The sequence below is a fragment of the Primulina tabacum genome, chromosome 1 (genome assembly GCF_025594145.1).
Source record: "Primulina tabacum isolate GXHZ01 chromosome 1, ASM2559414v2, whole genome shotgun sequence".
NCBI classification, from domain to species: domain Eukaryota; kingdom Viridiplantae; phylum Streptophyta; class Magnoliopsida; order Lamiales; family Gesneriaceae; genus Primulina; species Primulina tabacum.
Window position 1 is genome coordinate 18,911,166 of NC_134550.1, and position 20,033 is coordinate 18,931,198.

At 38.1% G+C, this 20,033-nt stretch overlaps 1 protein-coding gene across 1 annotated transcript; it reads left to right on the forward strand.

The window, feature by feature from the left end:
• The first annotated feature begins 9,763 nt into the window (after window positions 1-9,763).
• Window positions 9,764-19,755, forward strand: LOC142542650 (putative oxidoreductase At4g09670). The gene is made up of 2 exons (XM_075649404.1): window positions 9,764-10,386; window positions 18,856-19,755. Exons 1-2 carry the CDS (start codon window positions 9,925-9,927, stop codon window positions 19,474-19,476), a joined length of 1,083 nt encoding a protein of 360 aa, XP_075505519.1. The 5' UTR covers window positions 9,764-9,924; the 3' UTR covers window positions 19,477-19,755.
• Window positions 19,756-20,033: the final 278 nt, after the last annotated feature.

Below are 20,033 nucleotides of genomic sequence, written 5' to 3' on the forward strand. Positions count from 1 at the left end.
ACTGTGGTCAGATGTCTGCTGTGCTCCTCCCGACTCTTGGAGTAGACGAGAATGTCATCTATGAACACTATCACAAACTGGTCGAGGTATGGCTGAAATACGCAATTCATGAGATCCATGAAGATCGCTGGCGCATTCGTCAGTCCGAACGGCATCACAAGGAACTCGTAGTGGCCATAACGAGTCCTAAAAGCAGTCTTGGAAACATCAGCATCTCTCACCCTCAACTGGTGATAACCAGAGCGCAGATCAATCTTGGAGAAAATCGAAGCTCCCTGCAACTGGTCAAACAGATCCTCAATCCTCGGAAGTGGGTATTTATTCTTCACTGTAACCCTGTTCAACTCCCGATAATCAATGCAAAGCCTCATCGAGCCATCCTTCTTTTTCACAAATAAGACCGGCGCGCCCCAAGGTGAGAAGCTAGGGCGAATGAACTCCTTGTCCAGAAGTTCCTGTATCTGCTTCTTAAGCTCTGCCATCTCTGTCGGTGCTAGTCGGTACGGCGCTTTGGATATCGGAGTCGTACCTGGCATAAGCTCAATGGAAAACTCCACCTCTCTCTCGGGTGGCATACCAGAGACATCTTCGGGAAAAACGTCTAAGAAATCTCTGACAATCGGAACATCTGAGGCTGACTGGCTGGGTTCCTCGGGGACAGATAAAAAGGTCGCTAGAAAATGCCCGACACCCTCTATGCATGAGCTTCCTGGCCTGAACATAAGGAATAATGCGCGGTAAAGGAAAGTACCTGTCCGGCTCAAATTAGAACTGCTCCATTCCAGGTGGTCGGACAAGAACAGATCTCCGCTGGAAGTCTATCAACACTCTGTTCCTCAATAGCCAGTCCATCCCTAGGATGATGTCAAATTCCGACATCGGTAGCATAATCAGATCCGCATAAACAAGATTACCGTGCAGCTCAAGGTCTATATCTCGGATAACATTGGTGGCTGCCATCTCCTCGCCTGACGGCAACACTACTGAAAAGGCTATGTCTAGCCCAATGGTCTTGATCTTGAGAAAGTTTGCAAAGACCTCCGAAATAAACGAGTGAGTGGCCCCTGAATCTATCAAGGCCTTGGTAGCGGAACCAGATATAAAAATTCTCCCTGAAAGAGCAGAGCTCTAAGTTGAATCCAGTAGCTACAAGAACTAAACTTATAGACATGCAATGGTCAAAGTTCTTCTAACTTAAATCTCCAAAATACTACTGAGTAGAGCATGCAATCCTATCACAGTTCTAAGTTCAATCTTAATCCTTATTCCCAAAACACGAAATTCAAATAATAACTTAAAGCTTAAAGGTACCTGTCAACAACATAGTCTCCGGGTTGGTTTCCGCGGCATGGAGAGCAAAAACTCTGCCTTGGGTAGGCAGATTCCTCTGAGGGCACTGCAGCAACATGTGGTCTGGACTGCCACACTTAAAACACTTTCCTGAGCCAGACATACATGCTCTAGGATGGCGGCGTGAGCACTTGGGACAGACTGGGTGCTCATAAGTCCTCGGGGCTGGGCGTCCCCGCTGCTGCTGCTGGCCTCTGTTTCTAGGCGGTCCATGAAAATGCCTCTTGTTCTGCTGCTGATGCTGATGAGGAGGAGGGCGGTGTGGTACCGAGACTGGGCGCTTGCCCTGGCGATCCCTCTCGATATCCCGCAGATCCTGCTCTGCAGCTAGGGTCTTGGAGACAGCAATCTCATAAGTAGCAAGGTCAGACACCCTAATATCCCGGCGCAAGATCGGCCGTAGACCCACCAGGAAATGCATCAACTTGGCTTTGGCATCATTCGCGATCAGGGGCACAAAATGACAGCCCCTCTCGAACTTACGGATGAACTCCGTAACCGTCATATCTCCCTGTCTCAGGCTCATGAACTCAGTGGTCAACCTGGTGCACACTTCCTCGGCAAAATATTTGGAGTAGAATACCTCCGTGAAGCGCGTCCATGACAGTGTAGCCAAGGTCAGGGCTACCGACGCTCCTTTCCACCATAAGCGGGCATCTCCACTGAACAGATAGGTGGCACAACGGACTCTGTCTGCATCTCCCAGCTCCATGAACTCGAAGATAACCTCGAGGGATTTGATCCATCCCTCGGCAATCATGGGGTCAGACGTCCCAGAAAACTCCTTTGGACGCATCTTCATGAATCGCTCGTAAACAGCCTCTGGCCCTGTCGGCCTAGTCACCACCGCATTGTTCCCCGCAAACTGTGCGAAGAACTGTGTCATCCCAGCTAGCATCTGGGCACTCATGTCAGGTGGGGGCGGTGGTGGAGGTGGAGGAGGAGGAGGAGGTGTCTGCCTCTCTTGTCTCTGATCGTCATCGTCCTCTCGACGGTGTTCGCCACTACCTCTCGGGCGTCCTACTTGACGTCTAGGGGGCATACTGTTCCAAACATAACCCATACGTAACTAATATGCATAATTCCATAATTTATTTTAAATGAACACTGAAATGCTGAAAATCTGGTTGAAATTATTTCATGGAAGCATGCTGTCAAAATAATTCGTGCTATAAATAAAATGCTGAACTATAAAACTTACAGACCGAAGGCGTGGCTTCGTGAGCTTCTCGTGATCAGTAGTAGTGTAACCCTATACAGAACCACCGCTCTGATACCAACTGCAAAGGCCCTATAACTCCTTGCTTGAAATTTTGCGGAAAATTAAAAATTTTCTTTTTAAAAATAAATGGAGTGCCTCATTCATAAAATCAACTGATAACTCAAGTTCAATGTTTAAAATATAGCAGCGGAAGAAAATAAAGTTTGCCGAAAATAACAATTTAAAAATATTCAACAGCTGATAAAATGTCTGAGCATAAAAAGTGGCAAGTGCTGAAACTGAGGTCCTCGGGTGCCACTACTGCCGACCCAAGCTGGCTCGCTGGTCCCCGCCCTCGGCCCTGGCCTCATCAGTACCTACAACAATCAAGTCTAGTGAGCCTAAAGACTCAGCATGCAAATATCGTAGGTAACGAGTAAATACTGAAGTAAAATGTGCATGGGATAAAATATCATGTCATGAGGCATACTGAAAATAACTTGTACTGAGCAATTATAATACGTGCATAACTGAACTGAAAATCATAGTGAAAATGTTTGCTCCTTGGAGCCCTGTACTGAAATAACTGATAAAAATTTTCTATTGAGATTATGGTCTACGCCTGTGGCCCCTGCACTGAACTGAACTGATCGGTAACTGGCTACCGGGGAGTATCAAACTGAACTGAGCTGGCCGGTCACTGGCGACCGGGTGGTACCAAACTGAACTGATCGGTCACTGGCGACCGTATAAAATAATGCTCCCATAATAGTGAATTGACCACAAGCCATATCGCATAAATCTCAAAAATAAGTATTTTCTATTTTCATGCACGTAATATAATTAATTGGCATAATGAAAAATCCTGTAATTTTACCAACTGGATTGGGTTGGATCGTCCCCAGGCTCGCTGCAACCTAAATGTCATGAAGAATATGCAATAGCTTAAATTTGCCCAACTATGCAAATTTACGTTTGAAAATGCGACAATTACGTCTACCGACTTCGTATTTAATCATGACTCCGAACCAACCCGAACCAACACTGAACCGACGTATAATCATGATTAAAATACGTTTAAAATTATGAACTAATGCTCCTAAAATGATGAGGGTCGAAAACTAGGTGAAATGGAGGCCAAAACATGAGACGCTCTTTCGAGAGTCAATTTGGCACATCGCACCGTAAATTCTCGTACGACCTCAAAAATGATCCGAATCACGAACGGTCAAAAACACAACCTTCCCAACTCAAAGGGGCACTGTCCAGTCCAAGGCCATAGGCTAAAAGCCAACCGAGAACTCGAACGAGCCACCGAACCGACACAGCAACTTGCTGTAAAATTCCAGCAACTGTACCATTGCGTAACTTGTGTTGTTTTTGAGACTACCGGCCATTGGAGGCGTGAACCACCAACCAGAGACTCTTACCAACATCCCAAGGAGTGATTTGAACCATGGCTAAGGGCCCTAGTCCAGCCACAATCCGCGTCACACCATAACTCAACCGAAACTCCAACCGAGAACCAACGTGCATGCGTGTGTAGTGTTTTGCTTTGATCGATGTCTTGCGTCATTCCAGTGGCCATTTGATTGACCATGGCACGATCCAGACATCTAAGAGCATGGTATGAACCGTGGCTATGGGCCATAGGCCAACCAAGATCCATACCAAGCAACCCAAAACCGAAATGCATATGCTGAAATTTGAAGGGGCCGAAGGGACATGGGGCTGTTGTGATGTTTTTATTAAAACCGATGAGCCATGGACCAAGCCACCAAAAAGGGCGACTTAGTCACGTCTTAGACATGCTAGGGGAGTGATCTAACCATGGCTATAGGCCCTTGGGGCAGCCAAGATTAGATCCTTCCTCCTTGCCATCAAAACTGAATTTCGAAACTCATAATGGACCAAATGAGAGGTTGCTGTCCATTTCTGAATTTCCAGCAACCAGGGGCTTGAACGAACGGACAAATCTGATCCTAATGCATCCTATTACGTGTATAGATGTCGCCTTGGGAGCCTGGAGTCGAACCATCCACCTGAATATACACAAACAAGCACAACCGTGAAGAGCATCATGAAGGGGCCGAAATCTGCACTTTGTATTTTTCTGAAAATTCTTGATATATTTCGGTTATGCTATAAAATTATGATCATGTAACGTTAAAAATATGATAATAGGACTTGATTGAGGTTTTGAAAGGATCTAGACATGCCTTGGTTATCGTTTGAAATAGAAACGAAAAGAAGAGACGAGACGGCGCGGAGGAGACGGAGTTGCTTGCTTCTCTACCTTTCTTGGCTCTCGATTTTTCTTGCCTTTCTCCCTAGCTATGGCTCACGATTTTCTAATCTGAATACACTCTAAGTTTCGAAAAGGAGAGGGGATAAATGATGGTTATGAAGGTGAGGAGAAGGGTGCACTATAATAGGATCATATCAAGACTAAGTCTTCTCATTTGAATTTTGAATTCTAGTTTGATATCAATTGATTTGTTGGTGCTTGCTAGGTGTAGTGGCCGATTATTTCCATCCTAATCTAGACTAGGATCATGCTAATTAATTAATAAATGGAGGTTGATAGATAATTGGAATTATTAGCATGCTAAAAGATGGCAAAGAATTGGTCAAGGGTGAGTTGGCAAATGAGTTGATCAAAAATCTAAGGGGGGCCGAAATTTTAAAAAAAAAAGATAGAGGAGATGTTGATTATCTAGTCAACTAATAATCCTTAAAAGCCTTACTAATCTTTTAATTAATTTAGTGAGCTAACCCCTTAATTAAGCAACTTAAATGGGCTTATTTCTTAATCACCTCAAGCAACTTAAATTAAATCCTCACACCTTCTTTTTAACTTAAATGAACTTACTTGCTAGCTAAATTAACTTCTGGAAATATTTCTCAAATCTTAAATTCTATCTCAAAACTCCAACTCCAGTCCGACCTCGATGAAATAACTGAAATGCTAAAAATCAAACTACTGAACTGAAAAAAATAAATAATTAACTTCAAAGAAATGCATTTAAAATAATCATGCAATGAAGTCAATTATTTTTAAAAATCTAGAATTATGCATGGCTTATACGTCTACTGATTTACGGGTTCTACAGTTCTCCCTCCTTGAGCCAGCTTTTGGGATTGTGACACATCTATTACTCGTTTTTCTTTAAAATATGCTAGAAATTTTTTTGATATATAACTTCGGCCGAAATGTACATAAATATATATATATATATATATATATATTTAAAATATACTTTGAAACATTTAAAATAAACCAACCAACCTGTTATTTGAAAATCCAAAAAACATAATTCAAAACATGAAATCATAAACTATAAAACCAAACCTAAAAATAACATTTTTCAAAATAGCAAAACTCTTAAATCCTCTCAAAACCTCTCAAAAGCATAAAAATCGTAAAATCTTTAAAGTAATCTTAATGCGAAAAACTAGCAAAGGTCTTCGGGTTATGTGCAGCATCAGCCAAACTAGTTCAACCATCAAGTCCTCCATCCTCAACATAATAACGCTCACCTGCATCGATCACACCTAATGAGTCTATTGACTCAGCAAACTTTAACCATGATAACAAGTAATACATATACATTCACAAGCAACAATGAAAGATATTTGTATTAAAATAGCTTTTCATGAATATGAATATCTTTAATTCCTTTTTTCCTTTCATCTTATCATTTTTTCTTTCATCATATACGTATACGTTTCCCATTTATTGAATTCAAATTATTAATTGTGACTTTTGTATCAGTTGTAGGTCGATGGATCCATATACGTATAACTATGGTACCAAGCGACGGGGATATCAGCGACACTCTCACCCGTCAACTGAGCATTGGCCTTACATATCATCATATATATCATCGTATCAGTTACAATCAAGTCACCTCCTTCAACCTTTCATTATTTTCATCACTTATAAAAATTCATGCATATATATATATATATATATGTATGTATATATATCATTTTTCTTTTAAACCAAACATGCAATACGTCTTTTAGCATTATCGTTTTTCATCATAAAATTACATAAATTTTCAAAATAAATATTTTAGCATTCATTACAGCATTCAGGGCATTGTCAGGACGTTTAACATTTTTCAGGTGTAAAATAACTGTTTTGCTCTTGAAACCCTAACTTTCACAATTTACCCTTGGACCTTACAACGACGACCCAAATCCATCTGAACTTAGCATAACACCTTAGAATACACTCATAAACATTTCTTAGATGTAAACTTAAACTCCTCGTTTAATTTCCTAATTCGTTTTAAAACTTAAACGTACGTCTTGATTATAACACGAATTGATTCAAAACTTAACCAAACGTCACCGAACTTGAACCATAACTTATTAACACCTAACCATACCCTATACAACCCAAATCAAACCATTTAGAACCCTTGAAAAAGCCTAGAACCTTGCTGGAAATTCTTCACGATTTCAAACCAAACCCTAGGCCTAGCCAAGTTCAAGCCATTTGATCCTAGCCCTTAACCACCATGTCCAGACCCTAACCAAACCTCTTATCACCATTACCGACCCCTAGAGACTCTGCTGGACCGAGCTTAAAGATCCTAGAACCCACAGCCCCCCAAACCCAATCCTTACATGGCTTGCGTGCCCTAGCCTCACGCTACAACCCTTTCCTTTCGAACCAGTCTTCTCTCAATCAGCCTAGGATCATGACTAAACCCTATTAGTCCCCTTAAACATGTACCTACAGCAGCTGGTGGTCGCGCTCTCCTAGGAAGCAAAAACCGAAAACCCTAGCCCCTTACAACCCGATTTTTGTTCAGCATGTCCCGCTACCTTGTCCATCCCTTGGCCATACATCTAGGGACCCTTAAACATGTTGCAAAACGTCCATTCCTATAGCCCTATCATGGCAGCCCCTTTGTGCATCATAAACATGAGTTTAAAAACATAAAAATTCAAGTTTTGCCATGAAAACGAAAATAAAAGAAAGTAAATCAAGTTTTCATGCACACATGTATTAACACATATAACATGGTATAAACGATGAGTGAAGAAAGATTAAGGCGTGCCTGCACGAAAAATAATCCTTGACGCGAGGGACGTTGGCAGAGAGACTGGGAAGAAACGTGCTGCGTTTTTGAGCCACAAAAACGACGAGAATTCCTTGAAGACTTGTGTGTGTGTGGCCGTGTGTGGTAGGGAGAGAGTCCTAGTATTTTTGAGGCTTGGTGTGCTTGTGTTTTGTGTTATAGGTTAGGATTTTGGAAGCTTGTTTTAAATAAAATACTTGAGTAGGGGTTTAGACCCAATAAACTAGATATACTAGGCCCATTAGATAGCAGTTAAAATATCTCTTTTATGATAGTTTTCGAAAATATTAGTCGAGTTCTCAAAAAGTCTTTATTTTCGTCGAAAATCGATTACCGGTTTAAAATACGACTCGACGCGTAAAAGCACCTCAAAATTTGCCATTTTCAAACATAACACATTAAATATAATATATATTAAATAATTAAAAATAATCATTTAATAAAATATTTTCCCTTTACGGTCTCCGGTCTCTATTCCTCGATCGCGTCTCGAATAACTTTTAAAACACATTTTTATGTATTCTAATAGAAAATCATATTTTAAACAATAAACATGCCTATATCATATTCAATAAATGCAATTAAAGTAATTTAATTAAACATTTCCATTTTTCTTAGATTTGTATGCACTTGGATTACGTTATCGCATGTTGTACCTTACAGATTAAGTTAGGTCCAAGTCCTATTCTTAACAATATACGTATAGGCCATATTTTTTATCCAGAAAATACTTTTGACCTTGATATAAAACACATATTTCCCCAACACAAAGTTTAGTAGCTAATTCTATCCCTAATTTATCGAGAAAATATCAAATTGTGGAAGAAGGTATGTTTCTATAGATGAGGCATGCAATTGAAAAGACTGTGAATAATATCTAACACGAGTTGTGATCCAGGTTCATGCCTTAGAAGCGAACCAGATGACAGGGATTCCCAGATCTCTTACGCCATGATCGGCGACAAATATGAATTAAGCAATCTCGAGCCACTCCGTACTGCAAACGTGATCGAGTTGGGGAATGTGCAAGGAAGCGAGAGGAAATCATATTTCTCACAAACATCAGATTCATAAGGAAGCGAGAGGAAATCATATTTCTCACAAACATCAGATTCATAAGGAAGCGAGAGGAAATCATATTTCTCACAAACATCAGATTCATGACTTGAAGAAGATTCATGCATTATGTGGAGAGGTGCTAAATGTCTATAAGCTTGAATTACAGAATTATTATCGGTTTTTATGAATAGACATGTGCTGTGTTGATAGTATTTTTGTTGATCTTTTGGTTTTGATGGTAATGGTGTACACTTATGTTTGAAGTTGTCAAGATCCACCAATTAATATCTAGTATAATCCATATCGATTATACTTAGTATATTGGAGCACATGTTGCATTTATTTATATAATAGTTTTTTTATGTGAAGCATTTATCTTTTAATAGTTTTTATTTTAATTCCATTGAATAATTTTTCTGTTTTAAAATTTTTAATAAATTTCATTTTATTTTTGTTTTGAATTTTTTTAATTAACTTTATGCTGTTTAGGAGCCATGGATTTCTATCATTTGGTTTTTTAAATTAATAGGCCTGTTTTGAGACGGTCTCACGAATCTTTATCTGTGAAACAGGTCAACCCTATCGATATTCACAATAAAAAGTAATATTCTTAGGATAAAAAGTAATAGTTTTTCATGGATGATCCAAATAAGAGATCCGTCTCACAAAATACGACCCGTGAGACTGTCCCACACAAGTTTTTGTCTTTTTAAATATGTTAAGTTTCGAGAATCCGAATTAACCCTTAATACTTTATTTTATTTTCTCATCGTCAATTTTTCGTTACGTTGTCTCACGACTCTTTAAGATTTATGTATCTTCTTTCGCTTGGGAGAACAATAAAGTAGGACTGAAGTGATTTGGGGATTTTTGTAAAGAAAATTTGGGGAATCAAATTCCACAAATGAAATCTCCGAATTGTTTTACAGAGCCCTAATCAAATCCGATTATAAAAAAAATAATATTATTTTTATATTAAAAATATTATTATTTTTATTGTTGATATTGATTGAATGGAAGAATTTTGTGCTTGTGGAAGCATTCTTCCGTTTACTTTGGTCATCAAATTGACAAATACACTGAATTGGGAAAAACAAAATTAAAGTGTTTGGATTGACTGAACCGACAATTCAATTCCTCTGCTCCTAAACTTGCATTTTTTCCAATTTATTTTTGTTATTTATTCGTTTCGTACATTCTCCACCCACAGCTTTAGAAATGGCCGCGCCGCCGATCAAAATCGGTATTTTGGGCTGTGCTGACATAGCCCGAAAAGTCTCACGCGCGATTACCCTGTCCCCTAACTCAGTCCTCTACGCCGTCGGCAGCCGCTCCTCCGAAAAAGCCTCCAAATTCGCGTTAGAAAACGGTTTCCCTGATTCAGCTAAGGTTTTCGGATCTTACGATGCTGTATTGGACGACCCGGAGGTTGACGCAGTATATATACCGCTGCCCACTAGCCTCCACGTTGACTGGGCAGTCCGGGCTGCCCGCAAGAAGAAGCACTTGCTTTTGGAGAAGCCCGTGGCGCTCAATGTGAAGGAACTTGATATAATCCTAGAGGCGTGCGAATCAGGTGGGGTTCAGATCATGGACGGTACCATGTGGATGCATAATCCCAGGACTTTTAAGATGAAGGAATTTCTATCTGATTCCTCTCTGTTTGGGGAACTCAAGTCGGTGCGTTCATTTTCTGCTCTCAGTAATCGATTATTATTCTTGAAGATGCAATTTTATTGATAATAAAGCGTATTCCATTTTGAGTGCTATACATGAATTCGAGAATTTTCTTCACTTGTAAAGGTTGAGGCATAATCTGGTTTCCACCATTCAAGAACTTGAAATGTAAGAGATTGTAATTGGTTGGCTCAGAAGGAGCGTGGGGGGCCCATTTATGAGCGCACCCGTACTCCTCTATCTGTCCGGCTGATTCCGGAAAGAAGCCATATCGCTACAGCCCCGCGTTATGCTGTCTCAAACCCGAGTTTTTCATACACCGTTTCTTTTTTATTCTTTGTTTCAGATTATTGTTTTTTCTACTTAACACCAACAATCTTTAAGGTTTTACCTTTTTATGCGATGGAAAACGAAAAAAAATGACTTATTTTCTCAATCCAAGTGTTCAACTTGATCGATTCGACGACACCAACTTTACCCACTAGAAAGGAAAATTATTCTTTCTGCTTACTGTTCCAAAGATTGCTTATTATCTTGATCCAAAGTTGGAGCCACTTCTTGAATCGAAAGATGATGATTTTGAACCAGTCAACGGAGAGGAAATGGTGATATGCCGTGATCACATTCTCAACACTCTCTCCAATAGACTATGATATCTACAGCTCAATTGAATCTCCACTGTAAATCTGGAATGCACTTGAGTACCCATATAAGACTGAAAAATAAGGTACAGACAAATTCGTTATCTTGAATTTGTCATGACTGATACAAAATCCATTTTTTATCAAATATATGAACTGCAACTCATTGTTACCAAGCTTCTTGAGTTGAAAGTGAACATTTCTGAATCATTTCAAGTGGGGACTATTGTTTCTAAATTACCCGAAGTTGGAATAGTTATAGAAAGAAACTTTTGCATAGCAAAAATGATATAACTTTGGAGAACTTGCAAAGACATTTGAGGATCGAAGAAGAGACTAAGTTTCGTGATCCTAAGGGAAATGTCAACGAATCTTCTAAAGTTAATATTTCCGAAGCAAGTTCAAAAATAACTTAAAGGTAAATAATGACAAGAAGTTCAAGAAGTCGGGAAATGGCCTGAAAAAGTTCTTTGGAAAATATTTTATTTGATGAAAGAAAGGTCTTCGACTAAGTGATTGCAGGTACAAGAAAGAAATCAAAGTAAATATTGCCAATATTGTTGAAATTTGCATACAAGCAAAAATGACGAAGAAAACATTTCTAAAGGCTGAATGAAATACACAAATATTAGATATCATTCATACTGATATTTGTGACATAGTTGTAAAAAACGTGGGTCTGGTTGCGCCTAGGCGCAAGGCTCACCCTACGCGCTAGGTAACCACCCAGGTGCAGACCTCTCAGGCGCATGCCTCTTGCAATGCGCAAGGCTTGCTTGAAGCAAGAAAATGACGATTATGTATTTTGAGTGAAGGCTGGCCCAGCTTCTCTATTTTTTTAACAAAAATGGGCTTCAAAGCCTAGAGCCCAAAGCTGGTTTAGAAAAAAGCCCAAAGCATAAACCCTAAAAAATAAGAAGCAGGGCAACAACGATCAAATCCCCAACAACAGCAAGCATCCTAAAGAATAAGAAGCGCAACAACGACAACTAAGGGTCTCCAAATCATCAAACAAAAAAAATGATTTTTTTGTTGAATTTTCGCTTTGGAAAGCTTAATTATTTCAATAATAGCATTTTTTGTCATATGATGATATAGTATATAAATATGTTTTTTTTTTAAAAATTAATAGCGCTTCTTGCTTCAATAAGGTGTGTTCCTCGCTTTGCAGTTTGCGCCTCAGGCTCCAAGAGCCCTTTGCTCCTTGGTTCACATCGCGCCTCTAACAACTATGATTTGTGAGTGTAATGGTATTTTGAGTGGCCTAGGCGGTAGACCGCCCCGCCACCGCCTCCTGCCATTTACAACCTTGGTGTTATTTTATGACTTGGTTACATTTGGAACAAATATGCAAGGGATAAAAGATACTAAAAAATATATAATCTCACATTTTAAGATGAAAAATTTGGTGAAGGTTACTCGTTGTGTCAATCTCATTATGTTGAGAAGGTGCTTCTTAAATTTAGTCATTTAAAATTTAAAGAAGCTAATACTCCATATGATACTAGCATCAAATTACTAGAAAATTCAGGCCGAGCAGTAGCACAACTAGAATATTCTAGTGTGATTGGTATCTTGATGTAGTGTACGCTTCACATTACTACAAATGCTATGTCTGGCCTTGCACAACTAGAATATTCTAGTGTAATTGGTATCTTGATGTAGTGTACGCTTCACATTGTACAAGGCCAGACATAGCATTTGTAGTATGCAGAATGTCACGATTCACGAGTAACCCAAGTGTCGAACATTCGAATGCAATTGGGAAAATACTTGGTTATCTTAAAAGAACCATAAATATGGTTATCTTGTAATGATTTTCCTATAGTACTAGAAGGATGTTCGGATGCCAGTTGGATAACCAATGTCTGTGAAAGTAAATCCACAACTGGTTGGTTTTTTAAAATTGCAGGAGGTGCAATATTTGGGCTTCCAAGAAACAAACATGTATAACTATGAAAAGTGAGTTAATAGCACTAGCTGTTGCAGGCAAGTAAGCAAATGATTGAGAAATCTGTTATATGATATTGAGTTTTGGCCACAACCTATGCCATCTATTTTTTATATTGTGATAGTGAGGATTCATTATCTAGAGGTTATAAAAAAGTCTATATTGAAGGTCTAAACATATTAGTTTGGGACCTAAATTTGTGAAACAATTGATAATAGATGGTGTTATCAATGTGGTTTATGTTAGGACCAATAAGAATCTAGTAGATCCCTAGACTAAGGTATTTCAGAGACTTAGTCCAGGAAACATCTAGCATAATGAGACGGAAACCTTTTGAAAGATTCACCGGTGATGGTAACTGAACTATGTAATAGTTATATTGCTATTCCGTAGTTAAATGGGTAAGAACAAGTCAATGTTATGTGATCGGTTTGACATTGAATGTGATATCCGTGATCGAACTGTGACCAAATTTTCGATTTATCAAATAAAATATATTTATGAAAATATTTATAATTAGCAAAGTAAGTTGGTCAAAATTTAGAATGTTCACTAATAAGAAAATATGACAAAATTAATTTCAAAAATAATGAATCATAAATACAATTTAAAATAGGAGTGGTAAATCACACTTATAAATACCTCAAAGCAAACACTCAAATCCAAACCAAAATAACTCCCAAACCTCTCAATTTTCGAGTTCTACCAGACACAAGAAGAAATAAAACTTTGATGCAGTTCCTTCAGAATTTTCGAGAAAGAGTGTTGCCAAGTTATCGAGCCAAAGTTCTGTCCAATTCGAATAGCACAGGCTTTCCGTTTAGGCGATAGATTAGAAAAAAATCCATCAAGTTCTTCGGGCATCTTTCAACAAGTGGGTTTTTTCTTTTGTATATTTAAATTTTGGCACACCTGTTCTTTGTAAGTGGACTTATCTATATGTATATTCGATAAAGTTTTTACACGCTTATTTTGTTCGGTGAGTGGGTTTTTGCTTTTGTATATCTAAATTTTGGCACACTTGTTCTTTGTAAGTGGACTTATATTTTAAAAGTTTACTGATTTTAAAGTGCTACTGAAGCAATTTTTTTTTAAAAGCTATAGCGGAAATCACACACGCTCAAAAACATTTGAATAAGTTAAATAGGTGTTTTATAAGGTCATCCAATCTCTGAAAAAAAGTAACTGCAGTTAATTAAATCTTAAAAAGAAATCAACAACGTAAACCAAGATTCAAAAACATTTAATCATATTTCTTAAACCTTGTCTCATAAACATATTATGCGGAAAAACGCAAGGTCCTCGGGTTATCCAGTGCGCTCCCAGCTCAGCCTACTCAGTCTTCAACGCCTCCAGTCTCCTCAACCGAAAGATAACCTGCATCAATCACACCTAGTGAGTCTAAAGACTCAACATGCCTGAACCGTTATAACAAGTACATATACATAACATGCGACAGTGAAAAGTACCCTAATCAACATACGTTTCATGATCTTAAAAGTGTGAGCTTAAACATGACGTATCATAGCATAGCGTGTCAAAATATGTCTCGACATATCATCATATACTTGTTCGTTTTCTTTAGTTGAATTTCATTCATTAGCTGCGACTTTCGTATCATCGTATTAGTCGATGGATCCATCTACGTCTAACCGCGGTACCGCCGGGGACATCAGCAAAAGTATTACCCATCCGCTGAGCTTTGGCCTTACATGTCATCGTATTATCGTATCATCGTATTTAGTCACAACCAACTCCCTTCCTTAAAACATGTCATCATATTCATTCTTATAAAAATCATGTATATACGTAAATTTTCTTAAAATCAAGCATGCAGCGTATTCTCATATTTACTTAAAAAGTCATATTCATGATAACATATACATTTAAAAACGTGTCAAATCGTGTTTAGGGTGCTGCCATGACTAAAAACTCGAATCAGGTGCAAAATGACCATTTTGTCGCTGGAAACCCTAATTGACCATTTTACCCCTGGACCTCAGAATTTCGACCCGAAGCCAACCAAACTACATGAAACACCTCAAAACATATTTATAATCATTTCCTAGACGTGAACTCGAGCCCATTCAATAGCTTATACGATTCATTTTAAAACTTGGACCGGGTCCCGGTTTTAAACCATGACTTGAACCAAATGACCAGCCCTTAAAACACTTAATTCAGACCACCTAGGGCCCTCGAAAACCCTCGACCAGCTGCTGTAATTTTCAGAACGCAATAACCATCAAACCCTAGTGCACTAAATCCTCAATTATCCGAACCTAGCCACACTAGGCCGGACCAGCCCCGAACTAGACCACCCTAGGACCATGACCAAGCCGTGAACCCCTTCCTGGACCAACCAAACCCACGCCTACAGCACAATGCACGCGGACGTGCATGAGTTACCCAAAAACAAGCCAAACCCGAGCCTTCTCATTTCATGTGCCTCGACCAACTCCTAGGTTGTGTCCAGCCGTGGTTGAGCCATCTAAGACCACGTCTCAGACCCCTTAGGATCTTCACCGTGGCTCGGTTCAACTCCCCAACAACCGGTCCTCCTCCCAAAGCCCGAACTAGTCCCATACATCACATGAATACCCTAAACTCGATTGGCCCTCAGCAAGACTTGACCAGCTCGTGATCCCAGCGCCTTAACGCCTTAACCCTCGACTTGTACAGCCCTTAACACCTAGCCCTAGCAGCCCCCTTGCACAAGCACCAAGAAAACGTGAGTTTCAAGTCAATAATCATGCATGTTTTCGTGTAGAATTCTAGTACTTCAATGCCAACGTTGTATCAATATAATATCATGCAAAAACCATCCAAAATACATATCATGGTGTGATTGATGAGAAAAGAAAGTATAGGGCGTGCCTGTATAATACGCTCAAAACCTTGCTACAATCACGTAGAACGTGCACCGGGGAGACTAAGAAGAAGTTCTATCAAAAGACCTTGAGATATTTCGATGGTTTGCTGAAAGAAGGTTCGAATGGCAGCTGCTGCCATGGGGGAGGGGCGGCCGAATCTTGCGTAGGAGATTAGGGTTTGATAAATGAGTTTTAGGTCAAATAATTATACCTTAATGGGCCAATAAAATAATTAAAAGAGTTAAAAAGGTTTTGGGCCCATTAAGCAATAAAATAAACCCGTCAAGCCCAATAACACTCCCGAAAAATATTTCGTGGTACGTTTTTGAAAATATTGTCCGAGCACTCAAAAAATCCCCCGACTCGGTAAATTTTGCGTACCGGTTTAAAATATGATCCGGCGAGAAAAATACCCAACCAAGATCATTTTCAAAAATCATACTTAAATACAACATATATTAAATAATTTAAAATAATTATACAATAAAAACATTTTTCCTTAATTATCCCCGGTCTCCGTTCCTCGTTCGAGCGCGAAACTATTCAAAGTCCTTATGCATGAAACTTTAATAAACCATGAATTAAAACACATATTCATGCAATAAACATGCATTAAAACAATTTAATAAAATACATAAGGAATTTGATAACTTGCATGTATGTGGTTCACGTGGACCTTCAAATTTTCGTAATGTTACAATATATATATATATATATATATATATATATATATATATATATGTTTTAAAATCGACCAACATATATGTATTATATATGTTAAAATATGATTTCTGAAATATGTATTTCCGAAGCACTGGAACTTTGAAAACTAACGGTAGGAATATATATTCTGAATATTCCTAATTAATAAACTCACTCCTCATAGGAGAGAACATATAGGGGATTGATATCTGTTAGCCATAAAATTCATAATATGTTCATTGCGTAATTCTGATGTTGTTTAATCTTGAAAAATAAGAATATTTATGTATATATATGCTATTATTGTTTTTGTTGGAAAAATATGATTTTAAAGGCTAGGAGGAATATTTCTGCTTTCTGAATGACAACCATATCACCCTTCCACCTCTCATATAAGAATGAAGATCATTTAGAGGATGAAGAACAAACTCAGTTCTGGGGATGGTAAGGAAAGAGAAGATCACTATCAATATTTAAGTTTCATTTTAGTTATTAGTTTATTTCAAGTTGTATACTTCCGCACCATAGTTAATGTTTTACATTCCACTGCTGTAAAACATTTTGTCATTATTTCGGAGTTGTCAAGACAATGTTTTCTATTTATGAATAAATAGATTGATTTGGAAATTTTGTACTCGTGAGACTTATTGTTTTATAATTGTGTGATTATTAAAAAATGCCAGATGTCGACCGACCCCGATCTCGGGGTGTGACACCGAGATATTATTAGTCCCTTGATCCATTCTAAGATGCTCGGTGTTAAAAGCTATGTGGTTGAGATTGAGTACATAGTACTCTTAATAAAGTTCATGTCTCAAATAGCTAGAGACATAATTTGAAACTTCACCTATCTCTGGTATTTTCTTAAAAGACGAAATTCAAAGCAAAAGCTCACTATCGTCTTGCAAATACTTTGAAGTATTTCACTAGTTGAAGGTTAAAATCGAAAGATACCTTCTTGTATGTGCAAATCTATCATAATTAGTTTGGAAAAAATATTACAATGTTGAAGGTTAAAATCGAAAGATACCTTCTTGTATGTGCAAATCTATCATAATTAGTTTGGAAAAAATATTACAATCTAGTGGGGGATTGTAGGCAGCGTCCAGAGCAATCTCTTTGTTTCTTTCTGAATCATTGTGTCTCTTGATTGATTATTTTTTCCTTTTGCTGCCTCTCTTTTCAGTTATTTAAATGAAAGGTGTCTTGTAACGGTTGCATTGTTTAATAAGTACACATTGATTCACAAAAAACAACTACTCTTCATAAATAATTCTATAGATCTATAAATATATGTTTTTCAACTCAATATGATTGCTACATTATTGTGTAGAATGATTTGTTGTTGTTGTTGTATCTTGGGGGTAATTTGTTGATAAAATTCATTAGCAAACTTTGAGACACGAGAGCAAATAAAACCTTAAAGGAAAGTATTTCATATACACCTCAAACCCAAGTTTTTCAACATTGTTTCCTCTTTCTATTCTCTATTTCAGATTGTTGTTTTCTCTACATAACACCAACATGAAATGGGGAAATCAGAGAACGTATACAGGAGGAAGAAGGAAAACCAAAGTCTTGTCTTCATATGTTCAATGTCCAAGGCTACATTTGCAGGAGTGTATGTTAGCACCTGTGGCTCATTGTCTTCGTTTCATTAGGGAGTGGATGCTTGTTTGAGGAAAATGGATGGTTGGGGTATGGTTGAGGGACGTCAGAGTCGCTTTCAACTCTGGCCTGTGGCCTTTCTTACAGTCCATTTTATTAGATTTTTACAAACTTTATCACTATATTAGATGAGATCTGTTTCTTGTAACTTTTACGATGTGTCATTTGTTTAGCTGAATGATTGTCATCACCTTAAGGTGGAATGGTGGATGATGTGGAAATTCAGGCATTGCCGAGACTATCCAGTTATCACTTGTTTCACAAACATCTGTGAAAGTACTGAGGATGTGAAATCTAGTTGCCTATGAATTTATGTTAAATGCAATATAAATAGCTTCAAACTTTCACGATGGAAAAGAGTGCATCACATTTTCCATGTGTATTTTCATCATCTAATACTGGTCGTGAGGATTTTGTCTCTCTGTATATAAGAAGTGTTGGAGGTTAGCTGATATTGGAACAAGATCATTTTTTTTTTTTTTTTGCAGTTCTGTTTAATTGAATTCCTCCTCTTGAACTACATGCTATGAAATCAAACATACAGTAACTATCATGTAAAGTGATGAAACATTCTACTTGCTAGTAATATTCTTGGTTTTATGTGAATATCAGTCAAATTCTATCCTTTTTGGTGCAGGTTCATAGCTGTTTTACGTTTGCAGCGACTAAAGACTTTTTGGAGAATGACATTCGTGTCAAACCGGAGTTTGATGCTCTTGGTGCTCTTGGAGATGCTGGGTGGTACTGCATCCGGTCAATCTTGTGGGCTACTGATTTCGAGTTGCCAAAATCAATACTTGCATTACGTGGCGCTGTTGTGAACAATGCAGGAGTCATTTTAGCGTGCAGTGCTTCTCTGCACTGGGAAGATGGAAAGGTAGCTACATTTCATTGTTCTTTCTTGGCTAACTTGACAATGGATGTGACGGTTGTAGGAACAAATGGAAATTTGCATTTTCATGATTTTGTGGTCCCATTTGAGGAGAAACAAGCTTCGTTTACTACAGCTGTGAAATCAGGATTTACAGAGCTTGTGACAGGATGGGAGCCGAAACCGAGTGAGCACATAGTTATGACAGATCTTCCTCAGGAAGCTCTTATGGTGAAGGAGTTCTGTGGACTGGTTCAGAGCATCAAATTTCATGGTGGGAAACCTGAGAAGAAGTGGCCAACACTAAGCAGGAAGACACAACTTGTTTTGGATGCCGTGAAGTTGTCGATTGAGAGTGGTTACACAACTGTTGAAGTCACTAGCTAGATTAGTATACTTCTAGGTGAAGTTTGTTTTTGTATACTGTCGTCCGATGATGACTTACTTTCAGATTGTCGATAATCACGCTAGTGAAGGAAATAATCTTGACGGGTACTCAATGCTATGAAAATGTAATAAAGAAACTCATACAATCCCTTGGAAACTTGATGGTGGTCGTGATTTTCTCATTTTTCTTGTCCTGGAAACTTGTTATCATTCAACTCCAAAAAAGTGGCTACAATGTTATTCGCATTTTAAACTGAAATTATTATTCTCCATAAAGTATATTTTATATTCAACTCAGAGAATTTGATTGGATGTTGAACGCAGGTGACACCGCCATATATAGTATTTGTAGTAGATATAGGACAGAATGATTTAAATAGAGTAGTCTATGTGTTTTGAAATTGTAGTTATATATAAAAATACAAGTGTGTATTTAATAGGAAGAAAAAATTGTAGAGGTACTGTTTACATTTTAATAAAATTTATTATAATAGTAAGTACATTTAATTTGATTGATGGGATTATATGAATAAATAATATTGTGATTATTAAAATAT

Coding starts and splice junctions, on each gene's coding strand:
- LOC142542650 (XM_075649404.1), top strand. CDS start 9,925: ATGGCCGCGCCGCCGATCAAAATCGGTATTTTGGGCTGTGCTGACATA. Junction 10,387..18,855: donor TGTTTGGGGAACTCAAGTCG/GTGCGTTCATTT, acceptor TTTTTGGTGCAG/GTTCATAGCTGTTTTACGTT.